Source organism: Hydra vulgaris, chromosome 06 (assembly GCF_038396675.1).
Source record: "Hydra vulgaris chromosome 06, alternate assembly HydraT2T_AEP".
Classification (NCBI taxonomy): Eukaryota; Metazoa; Cnidaria; class Hydrozoa; order Anthoathecata; family Hydridae; genus Hydra; species Hydra vulgaris.
This window is the reverse complement of record NC_088925.1, coordinates 8,493,471-8,506,213: the sequence shown is the minus strand read 5'-3', so window position 1 is coordinate 8,506,213 and position 12,743 is coordinate 8,493,471. Positions and strand designations below refer to the sequence as shown.

At 26.1% G+C, this 12,743-nt stretch overlaps 1 protein-coding gene across 3 annotated transcripts in view; it reads left to right on the top strand.

Moving 5' to 3' along the window:
- Positions 1-8,231, top strand: part of LOC100206462 (ubiquitin conjugation factor E4 B) — a 95,074-nt gene extending 86,843 nt beyond the window's left edge. For all 3 annotated transcript variants that reach the window (XM_065799143.1, XM_065799144.1, XM_065799145.1), the window contains 4 exons: positions 6,550-6,618; positions 7,502-7,607; positions 7,728-7,874; positions 8,052-8,231. In XM_065799143.1, coding sequence (XP_065655215.1) covers positions 6,550-6,618; positions 7,502-7,607; positions 7,728-7,874; positions 8,052-8,113 — 384 coding nt within the window. In that variant the 3' untranslated portion in view covers positions 8,114-8,231. The remainder of the gene's footprint in view (positions 1-6,549; positions 6,619-7,501; positions 7,608-7,727; positions 7,875-8,051) is intronic.
- Positions 8,232-12,743: the final 4,512 nt, after the last annotated feature.

Genomic DNA, 12,743 nt, shown 5'->3' with positions numbered 1-12,743 from the left:
TTTTACTGTTTTATAATTTATTTTTTTTAGGGTGTTTGTTATTTTCCACTACCAAAATTGATACAAGTCGTGGAAAAAAGCAGTTAAGTTTATAACGAAAATAAAAATATTTTTGATATACAATTTGTTCGCGACTTTTGTCAGTCAATATATTATTTGCACTAGAAATACAGACAATTTTAAAATTTGTTTTTCAAGTGTTTTTGCTAAACTTTACTGTTTTTATCAATGCACAGGAAAGCAAGTAAAGTAATTGCTATTTATTTGTTAAAAAAAAAAAATTTAATGTAAAAAAAAATTTAGTAATACTAATGTTCAAATATAAAATATTTGGTTTTTTCATTACCCCCATTGAAATAGTCTGCACTTTAGTTGGACTCTCCAAGATGGCATTTAAACCCGATAGCTTATTTCCTGATGAACTGTTGTTATTGGCAATGCTACAAAAGCTCGTGGGCTAGTGCATTGGTAATTTACTGAACTTTTTAACTAAATTTTTAGTAGCTTATTAAAAGCTTTTTTCAAAGTATTTTAATACCTTTTTTCAAACAGAGCAATTGTTATGTTCATTCTAGTATTTCCTATTAACATTGGAAATTGGGCAATATAAATACACTTTCAGACAGGCATCAAATGAGGTAAATACATATATAAAAAAATACCATGCAAATTATTTATTTAATTTTTTCCGTCATTACAAAATTTATTAATCAAAGAATATATTTTACAAATAAATAGCAAACAAATAAATTTATCTTCTTATTTTCCTATTATATAAGTATTGAGAAAAAATGTCAAATATAGCAAAAACATTTTTAAAAGTGAAAAGACTTGAAAAGGAATAAACTTAAGTAAAAAAAGTAAACAAAATTTCTAATAGTAACATAAGTAGCTAATTAGTTTCTTAATTATACAGGCTGATAAAATCGTGAATAAATTGCATATTAAAGCTTTCAATTGTTGTTAAATTGTTATAAAATATAATTTTTTTTTTTCCTCAACTTGTATCAAATTCGATAGCTAAAATTAATAACCACCTCAAAAAAAGAATACTCTGTGTAGTTAAGGCAATTATAAAATATTATAGCGTCTGTATGGTATTTTGTTGACTACGACATATTTCCGTTAAATGATCAGGTCTGTGAATTATGGAAAGTAGAAATTAAAATGATAAATTTTGCGGTATCATAAAATAAAAATGCTTGTAGCGGAAAAACCTAGAACAAAGATTCTTTTTTTTGATAAAAGTTCTTCTTAAAATCCCAATTGCTTGGATAAATTTGAATAAGATTTTAAATAAATACGTTTTTTAGGTAAACTAAACATCATAGTTTAGAAATATGATTCTGATCGTTTATTGGCTCTTTTTCATAATTACAAGCTTGGTTGGAATTCTAGTATTTTTTGTGAAAATTGATAGAAATATTGTATTTTGACAACTATATATATAGTTAATATACATCAGAACCGATTAGATCTAGGATCTATAGTAAATTAAGGCACTTTTTTAAAATTTTTTTAACTAAATTCATGTTAACAACGATGAGCGAAAGTGATCTAAAAACTCTCAAATGGTGTTCTTTAGATTCACTATTAGGGGTAGTAAAAAGGTTTTAAAAACTATATAAAAAAGAGAAAAGTTTCTTCAAATATTAAAAAATTATAACCTCTAAAGCTTTTGTTTGGTCATAATACGCTTATGAAATCATGCTAACTTCAAATTAAAAAATTTGAATAATTTGTAAATTGCCTTAACTACACCAAGTACAAAAGTTGTATAAAAATTTTATTAAAAAAAAAGATTTTTTTAATTTTCTTTTTTCGAATTATTAAATTTTCCTAGATTATTTATTTAAAATTTGATATTTCATTACATATTTGTTTCCTTTTTTTAGAATTGAATTTTTTTCTCGATAAATAAGTTTAAATTTGCTGCAAATTATTGAAATACTTTTAAGCATTTCAATTAAATTTTTTTAAAAAAAATAAAAAATGCAAGCTGCTGTGGTCAGTGTGTCTAAAAATATTAATTTAAACATGGTTGCACGCCCTTCCCGGGAAGGCTTGATATGCATAAACCTTTAAATTAACTCATTTAACTTTGGTCATTTAATGTTGTTACTTATAAGATATTATTGTTGTTACTTATGAGATACTAGTGTTGCATATGAGATATTATTGTTGTTGCGTATGAGATATTAGTGTTATTAATTATGAGATATTATTTTTGTTGCATATGAGATGTTAGTGTTGTTACTTATGAGATATTAGTGTTGTTACTTATGAGATGTTAGTGTTGTTACTTATGCAGGCTTGGTTAGGAAGCAGATGCAATCGCACTTTATTCCAGACCACGCATATAGCATTTAGTTTCGACAACTTAGCCACAGCTTTATAGAAGTTTTGAGAACATTTAAAAAATGCTTAAAAAAAGCTCAACTTGACTGATAGGAGAAAATTACAAAAAAAACTGAATATTAAGAAGAATAAAATTCTTAAAAAAAAACAAAAAATCGTTACTAAAGCAAAATAAAATGCGTTTAGAATTAATAATTTCTAAACTTTGCTTTTTTATAATTTTTTATAAAATTAAGTGACACTATGTTTTATGTAAAGTAACAACTTACTATTAATGATCTTTTAATAAGGAAAAAAACATTCTTCAATTTATCAAAGAGTATAATCTTTTATTACTATCTTTTATTAATGTTTTATTTCAATAAGATTCTATTAAAATATTTCATAAATTAAAAACCGATATTTTTTATAACCAATTCATTCTATGCAAAGTTTAAAATATATGAAACAATTCTCCTTAGAAAGATGAACAAAAGAAATAATTAAATCATTGAGTTACAATAGAGATATTAAAATGATCTTTTCTTTTAGTCTTTAAAAAGTTCAAAAAAATTCCACGATGTGCCAGACCCCTGAATCAACAGTATATAATGTATCTAAACTGCAGACTAAGTATATATTTAATAACTTTATATTTTACTCAAGTAAAATTGATACTACAATACATCTGTTGTGCATGGCATTAACTATATAAGTAAAAAAAAAAAGATTTTTACTTTTTAATGGAATTTTGTAGTATCTCATATTACACATGTGTAGTGGACAACAAAATAAAAAAAACATTACAAATTTTATTATTTAAGTGTAAATTTCACATCTCTATGTCGTTATTTGACTTCAGAAGCTTATTTGAAAAACTTAAGAATGCTCTTCTGTAAAATGTTCAAATTTAACATATAGTTTTAATGCCATGCACTACAGATATACTATAAGCTAATATATAAGGGACATATTACATTATAACTGAATTATAGTTTCATTTTGGATTTTGCAATCTAACAGCAAGTTTTTATTGCATCAAATTATTTGAAAGCAAACTTTTATGGTTAAACTAAAAAGGTAAAAATAATTTATAAGATGAAGGAGAACTGCTCCTCAATACCGCTAATGTTTTTTGTTCTGTATTAACCTCTAGCGCAGTGCTGGTTTACCCGTAAGTCACTTTGTGTTTTGTCCAAACCTCTGGTGCGGTGTTCATCTTCTTGTAATATACTACATATATATTTATGTTTGTGTTCCGTTGTTTATTTGGTTAATAGTTTTATTAACTTTAATGATTATTAAGAAAATTTCAATTAAAACCCAATTTTTGTTAAAAGTATTGTTATAAAAATCAATAGTATAAATTGTTTTAAAAGATTTATATTTAGCATAAAAAATATAAATCCTTTAAAACAATTATATTTATATAATTTACTAAACTTTATATAAATTTTAATAAAACTTTTTCAACTAAATATAATTGAAAAAATTTTCATTTTCATTTTATAAACAATTAATCATTGCTTTTTCAATGGCACTTTTCAAGAAATTGCTACAGTCAGCTCTTAGTTTAAACAGTCAAGATACTCGACTAGTAAAATAAATAATATAGTAGAGTAAATGAAACAACAATGCAACAAGCAATCTTTTAAAAATTTTTAAAAATGTGGTATGCCTATCAAGATTTTATATGTTATATAGTTTAATATAATATAATTGCATATATTATGGAATCATAATTTTAGATTTAATTTCAGACCTGTTAAATCTCAAGTCCTTGAAAGCTATTTTTAAGTGAGGACTTTGCTCGGTGCTGGAATTATTTTAACTATTGCACAGACTATTAAACAATAAAATATTTTTCAAGGAAGAAAAAGAGCTACACCAGCGTATCAAATTTTTACTTTTACTTATTAAGTGGAAAACTTTATAACTTTGGGTGAGAAAAACATGTTATTTAAGAAATTTATATAAATATATAAGTTTAAACACATGTTTAAAGCACTTTGCAAAAGTTCTATAATCACGTCCAAATTAAGGGCGTTTTTTAGTTTTATTTAAACCAATTTGAAGCAAAACTACCGAACAAAATTCTAAAGATGTTCAAAAAGAGACATTATAAAAGTCTAAAACTCTATTCTATACAACAACAACAACAAAACTTTAAGAAATTTTTTTTAAACACAATTTGAAGTAGTTGTATTAAACAAAATTAAATTTTTATTTGTTTCATTTCATTTAAAGTTATAGATTGTCAAAGATGATGTTTTTATTAAAATTTTCGATTTAAGTTTTACTAATTCTCTTTAACTATGTTGAGAATGAACTTTATTTACACTTTTTAGCTATATTTTGTCATTTAAATATAAAAATTTAAACATGAACTATAATGAACTATATTTACATTTTGTAGACTTTACTATGTTAATATTAGGGTTAGGACTATTGTAATTGTAATGAAAACAATAACAGTAACAATAATTATTGTTATTGTATTAACTTAATTTAGAGACAATAACAATACTTGTGATTTACAGCTATTGTAATTCTGTAATACAATAACAATAAATATTGTATTGTAATTCATTTTTATAAAACAATAACAATATCTGGAAAAAAAATGTATTGTAATGACCCACTACAATAACAATAAATATTGTATTGTAATTCGTCTTTGTAATACAATAGCAATATATTGTTATTGTAATAAAAGACATTAACATTTTTATTTAAGAAGAATTATTATGTTTAACTGTTTGTGTTGCTGAAGTTAATTTTTATTTATATTTTAAGTTCCTTTGCAGCATTAAAATCAAGAGAAAAAAATAAAAGGGCTGAATTAAATAATTTATGAATGTTATTTTTCATAATAGTAAGGCTATCATCAGACAGGCATTATTTTGCGGCCATTTAGAGCTAGGTGATGCGAAATCTAAACATGTAAAAATCAAAATTTGCAATATATTGCAAATCCGTAAATAAAAAATAGCAAAAATAATAGTAAGTTGTTCAGAGATGAATGTAAATACGTTAAAATACGTTAGCTTTTCTACTTTAATGTAAAGTAATACGCTACAATAGTTATTGTAATTATTTTCATCAAAACAATACAATAGTTATTGTAATTTTATTTCATTAAAACAATACAATACAATAGTTCTCGAATTTTATTGTATTGTTAGGAAAAAAACAATACAATACTTACTGTAATTGTTTTTCATCACAGCAATACCATACAAAAATAATTTTTTTTTATTGTTTCTGTAATATTACAATACAATATTATTGTATTGTAATGTGTAATTGTATTTAATTTTTATAATTACAATTACAACAGTCCTAACCCTAGTTAGTATAACACGTAACACACATAACTTTTAGTGTGTAACATTCAAATGAATAAAAAAAGATATTACCTAAAAATAAGTTATAATGATGAATGTTATAATGATGAATGATAAATAAAATAAAAATTATATAAGTAAAAGTAATTGGATTTAAGTTTTACTAATTTTCCTTAATATAAAAATGACATGCATTGGACTGCATTTTTAAGTGCTTAATTTGTTTCAGACTTTTCTTGATTATACCTCTAATAAGTAAGAAATAATTTAACTAATATCATAAGTACAATTTATTTACAGGTGCCTAAAGTTTTATTAAATCTAAACTTTTTTCTAAGGTTTATTTAAGATATGAACATAAAGCACATGTGAAATGTTACTTTCTTTAGTTAGGTTGCATGTTCCCTACATCATGGCTAAAATCTTTATCATACAATCTTGTTATAATTTTTAACAGGAGGTCTTCCATGGGTGGAGAAATAGACACAAAATATGCTTTCTCTTACTATAATTTTTAACAGGAGGTCTTCTATGGGTGGAGAAATAGACACAAAACGCTTTCTCTTATTATAATTTTTAACAAGAGGTCTTCCATGGGTGGATAAATAGATACAAAATATGCTTTCTCTTATTATAATTTTTAACAAGAGGCCTTTCATGGGTGGAGAAATAGTTACATAAGCTTTCTCTTATTGATATTTATAAACTTTTATGTTATAAATAAATTTATAAGTTGTATAAAAGTAAGTTGTTCTCAAAAAATATCATGTCAAGGTTTACTTTACATTCATGTTTTGTTTCAATTAAATATTTTTATATTTTTTATACAAATTTTCTTTTATGAGCTTTTATTTTTTTTTATTAGCGCTCCTACAGAAAGGAACTTTTTGATGACTGTATAACGTTGTTACAAAGAACAGTTCTTAAATCACAGGTAATTCATTTTCTATAAAAGCATATGGTTTTTTATTGGTTTATGGTTGTATATTGAATGTATAAAAAGTTTTCTATAGAATTATTTTTTAAGGTTTTTAACAAATTTAAATTATATATAAAATCTCTTCATCATAAAACTAACGCGTTAAAATTGTGTTAAAAGTATGACTCTTTCACAAATGGTGGGCAAATTTTTATATTTCAATTTTTATTATTGATTCAAAAAGCTCTATGTAAAAATTGTAGAACAAAATTGTAATTTATATATTTAACTGAGCAATTGTTTGGCAATAAATTAAATAATGGTAAATTAAGGAGTCTGTCTAAATGTGATAAAAATTTTTAATGAGTTTGTGTGGTGCAAAAAAAAAATTGGACTAGTAGGATATGGATATGTAAGATATGGATAATTTCATAGTTACATAGTAGTACATAGGACTAGTAGGATATGGATAATTTCATAGTTACATAGATTAAGACAGTGAAAGACTAATATTCTAAAAAATTAACTAAAAAACCACCACTCCCCCCTTCTCCTCCTCCTTATTCCTACTTTACAAGAAAGTTTGGATCAACCAAATCAAAATTCTCCTCCCCCCCCCCCCCCTTAATTAAAAAAGATTTAAAAATTTCCCCTCCTCCTCCTTTCTAGATGGTTTGGATCCGTCCCTGACTTATAGATAGATATATAAATAAATAAAAGTTAAATATTAAGTTATGTGCTGTAATATTTCAAAGGAAATTTAATTTTTTTAAACCACAATCATAAAGTTAACAATTAAATCTTTATTGATTTAATGTTTATTAATTTAGTGTTTATACAACTCTAAAATTGATTAAAAATATATACATTGTTATCAAAAAATGTTTTTGTACTTAAGACTCAGTTAGAGCAGCTACGATGCTTTGCAGACCGAGTAGAACGAATTATTATAGAAAACTACAAAAATGCAATCGATCTAGATGATGCTCCTGACGAATTTAAAGGTAAAATTTTATACATTTGCTTGAACTGCAGTAAATTTACTAAAATTTAATAAAGTTGATAGCTTAAACAAAACAAAACAAAAAAAAGTAATATAAAAATTTTTCCTTTTTCTTTTCAAGATCCTTTAATCGATACTGTCATGTTTGATCCAGTGATCCTGCCTAGCGGCACAATTATGGATAGATCAGTTATTTTGAGACATTTACTTAACTCAAATACTGACCCTTTCAATAGACAAAAATTAACTGAAGATATGCTTAAACCAGGTTAATATTTAGTATATAATATACTATATAATATCTTTATTATTTTTACATTATTTGTTTCGGATTCTTGTTTAATTGTGTTATTATTATAATTAATTTAAAATAGACATAGTAACTATAGTAACTATGTTTGCTATTAATTATTGGTATTTATTGAAAGTTTTTTGAATTTTTTAGCAAGCGAGTTGAAAGAAAAGATACAAGCATGGATAGAACTGAAGAAGTCAAAAAAAACATAACGAGAACTAAAGTGTTTATACAGAACAATACGAATTGTATAATTAAGTAAAGTTATTTTATGTGTTTATATAATTATAATTAATTTAACATTAATTTCAATAAAAACTTTATTTATTATGTTTGCAGTCAATTTGTAAGAAAAACTCATTTTGAATCCCGACGACTCTTTTAAACGCTAGTTTCCAGCTATGAGTAAAAACTAATAAAAAGGGTTTGTCAAAAAAAAATGTTACTACACTTTCTGTACTAATAACTTATGTTATTAGATATGCAGGTAATGTTTGCAACTGTATTTCGAAATTAAATAATTCTTATTTATTAAAGGAAATAATTCTTATTTATTAGAGAATTAGAGCTTATTACGGAAATGTTTATAAAAAATGGTCATAATAAAAAAATACTTCAAAACTGTAATGGTTGTTACGCAAACAATTTCCTCTGGACAATAATTTCTAACAATCGTTCAGAATAGCGATTGCGGATAGAGTTTCCAAAATACCGGGAAATTATATTACCGGTTTCCGGCATTTAAAATAGTTCAATACCGGTATAAACCGGTATTGTGCGGTATTTATAAAAAACATTTAAAAAATTTAGGCAAATCCTTAGAAAACTTTATGAAAAGAAAAATTACACATTTTTTTATTTTATTTTACTTTTTAATATCTAAAAATTAAATGTTTTATTTAAGATATTGAAAATATTTTATCAAGAAGTAAGAACGCAATAATTTATCGTTCCAAAAATAGTATTTTTAAAATATTAATGCATTAAATATATCAAAATTCATTTGGCTTTGAAGCTTAGTTGAAAATTTACCAGCAGCGAAAAAGTTATTTTGCTGGATGTTGACGTGGGCTGAATTGTTTTGAGAGGAGCATCAATCTTATTTAAATTCAAAGTTCGAACTCTACTTGCTCCAAACAGCTCAAACTCCCTTAATATCTCTGAAAATGGATCAGAACAGCTAATATTGAATTCGAATGAAACCATCTTTGTAAGGAATTGTTGTAACTGTGTCTTGAGGTTATTATTGGCTTCTTCAGCAACTTCTTCACCCAATGATTCGACGTTGACACTATCTATACTTTGGTAAAACTTTGTTTAACAATATTTTTTGCATATTGAATAATTGCTGACTTTATTAAATATTTGAAGCCATCATTATTTTGTGACATATTTGAATTGGAGTTTTTCAAATATCTCATTAAAGACGCTAAATCTTTGTTGCGTCACTCAACGTATCGCTTTTTGAGGGAATCTAGCACCACTACACTTAAGTTAGACGTTTGTTCACCGTCATGTGAACACCTTTAATGGTCAGAATAGTTGAATTATTCTTACTCAGCTCCTTAACAGTCAATTCAATTGGTTTTAACACTTTTAAAATATATTCTAAATTTTTAAAATCGGCTTCCTCATATAAACCATTTGCTCCAATGTTTGGAGCAAATGATTTTCATGAGATTTTTAATGCTTTTTGAATGCATGGTTTCAATTTTACCAACTTTTCAATTATGGAACCCAAATAGTTCCACCGAACTTTATGTCAAGTTTTAGCTCAGTTTTTTATTTTCTTCTTCAAAAAAAGCTTTCACAATATTGAGCTATGAACGCATGACAATTTAAAAAATTTATCAGTTTATGTTAATTATTCAATACAGATTTGATGTCATCTCGAAATGCTCTGTTGCTGCTTCCGTGAGCAGTTTTCTTTATGATATTAGTGTTAATAAATGCTATAACTGGTGTGAGTCAGTGAGTATGGTATTAAGACACTATGACAGCCGATTCACTTGAATCGGCTGTCATTGTGTGTTAATACCACACTCACTGACTCACACCAAAAGCAGGTCTTGATTGCTGCTCATCCAGCAATCAAGATTTGCTTTAAAACTGTTAGCTGATTGTGCTTTAACAAATGCTTGGCAAGTTATTCCACGAATTGGCTGATTTATTAAATAAAAAGCTTTCACGACACGTTTGCTTAGTGGTTTCTTTGACATATTTAAAGCTGTGGCCTCTCGTTTTAGTTTGTTGAATACTAATTTTTTTGATTATTTCCAAACCTTTAAAGAATTTAAAAATTGAATCATATCTTCTCGTTGTCTCCTTTTTATCAAGGTAGTCAACTCAAGAGCTTTTAGACAATTCTCATATTTGATTTTTTTTAAGTGATGGTATTAATCGAGTTGCATGATGTAGGACTCTTTCTAATAACTTGAATTCTCCCTTTCGAATAGGTGACCAAACCTGTACTGCAAACTCTAACAGTGGTCGCACAAAAGAAACATAAAGTATTCTCAGCAGTCTAACATCAAAACAAAAAAAGCATTTTCCAATCCGACCTAACATTTGGTTGACTTTGCCGACGCATTTTATTACATGATGTTTCCATTTCAGATTGCTTGAGAAGATTACTCCAAGATCACTTTCAGATTCTGTTATGCTTAACTTTTGTTATTAATATAAAGAGGTGATTTTTTGTTATTTAGGCCAAAGTACATTACCATATATTTCAAAATATTAAATTTCACAAGCCAGTCTTGAGTCCACTTAAAAGCTAAATCAAGATCTAATTGCAAAAAAAAGGGTTGATGCACTGGAAAGCATTTCATTCAAAATTTTGGTGTCATCTGCTTACAGCTTGGTTAGATTTTTTAGAGTTTCAAGCAAATTAATTATAAATAGTACAAACCAGAGTAGTTCAATACTGACCCCTGTGGCACACCACTGGTAATTTCTGACCAAGAGGATACGTTTCCCTTATCACAACTCTTTGTTTTCTTTCTTTATTGTTTTTTTCTTTCAATATCATTAAAAATGTTGATTCTATTTAATCTCTTAAGATAATGATTGTCATTATAATTAGAATCTGAATCATTATTTTCTTCTAATGTAAGGTTAAAAGAAGTTCTTCGGAATCGTTTGCATTATCATATTCATCGGTATTATCTTCATTTGACTCGTTACTCAAATATGTTCAGTCGTCGCTGGTACATAAATTTTTGTAGAAAACATCGGTTACGGCCAGATGAATACCGTGATTGTGGCACAGTTGACTCTCTACAGGAATTATCCGTCAATATTTTTGCATTACTACAGCACTATCGTAAGTAGACACAATGATGTACGCAAAATCTAACCCAAATTCTGTTAAATTTTGTTTCACTTGTTCTTCGGTTGTGAAAGAATCACAGGAACCATCAATTGTAACAAGACCAAACTTATACGCAACTTTATTGTGAAGAGTTATATTTATGTAATGAAGATGTCAATTCATTCATCAAGTGTTATGAACTTTTCACCACTTATTTTTAAAAGAGAAATTTCATCGCACAGCTGCTAATCTCGTAAAACGACATTATTAGTTTTACGCCTGGTTTGACTTTTTAGCATTTAGGAAAACAATTTTTTGAATAAACTCACGAATTGCATCGGATTTTGTAATTGTTCTTAAAGACATGCCATCCTTTGCGGCACATTTTGCTAGCAATTCAGCCAAGGTTTAAATAATCCGTCTACTTTTATTTGTTTTTTTGGAACTTCTGCAAAGATGTTTTATCTAACTCCTTACTTTTTAATATTTTACTATAGATAGTTCTCCTGTGGTTAATCAGACCAGATGTGGTAAAAACTTTGCATTTTATGAAAGAATTGCAGACGGTACATTAGTAAAGGTATTGCTTCACTAGCTGGGTTCACTAAAAGATACATAGTGAAGGTAATGCTTCACAAGCTGAATCGTATAATTTTGTGAAATACTTCCGGACAGGAGAGCTTTGTTTTGGAATGTTTTTTTCTTGTACTTGTCTTTTATTGGTTATATATGTAAAGTAAAGTAAAATAAGTATAACGCAAATGAAATTACATTACTTACTTGTATTTTTACTTATTATTTATTATACAAGTAGATATATTAAATATTATAATTAAAAGCATAACTTTTATAATGCTAAATAATTTATCGTTTCTTATATATAAATTATTACAACTATTATACACCTTCATTTGTGAACTTCTTTATTCATGAACTTCTAAATAATGTCCAAGGGAATTGTAATATTGCAATCGTTAATACTTTTCCAAAAATAATTATACAAATAGTTCAAGGAAAATCGGTTTGTTGCAATAATTAAAATACTAAAAAGTAACTTATTAATAAAAAATTTCATAAATTTGTGGATTGCAAACATCATAACAAAATTGAAAAACGTGGAAACTCTAATAGCGGAATAAGTCATTTTCTTTGGAGTAATTCATATATAAAATTATATATAAAATAAGTATTTTCCTTACACGGAAAAATATTGCCAAAGTATTCCTTAAAAGACTGATTCCGAGACTAAAGCCACTAAACTCAATGTTGGTTGAAATAACGACACGAGAAGACTACACACAATTAATATAATGATTTGTTACAACAATTTAATATATAGATATAGAAATAAATGCCAAAAAACATTAAAGCAATTCTCTTTTTTATAATAAATAAGACAAAACATTACTAAAAAAATGACAAAAAAATAAAAATCAACAAGCAAAAGAATCAACAAAACAACAAAAATAACATCAAAATCAAGAATTTAATTTACATGTTTCTATCATGAATACCAAAATTACATGTTT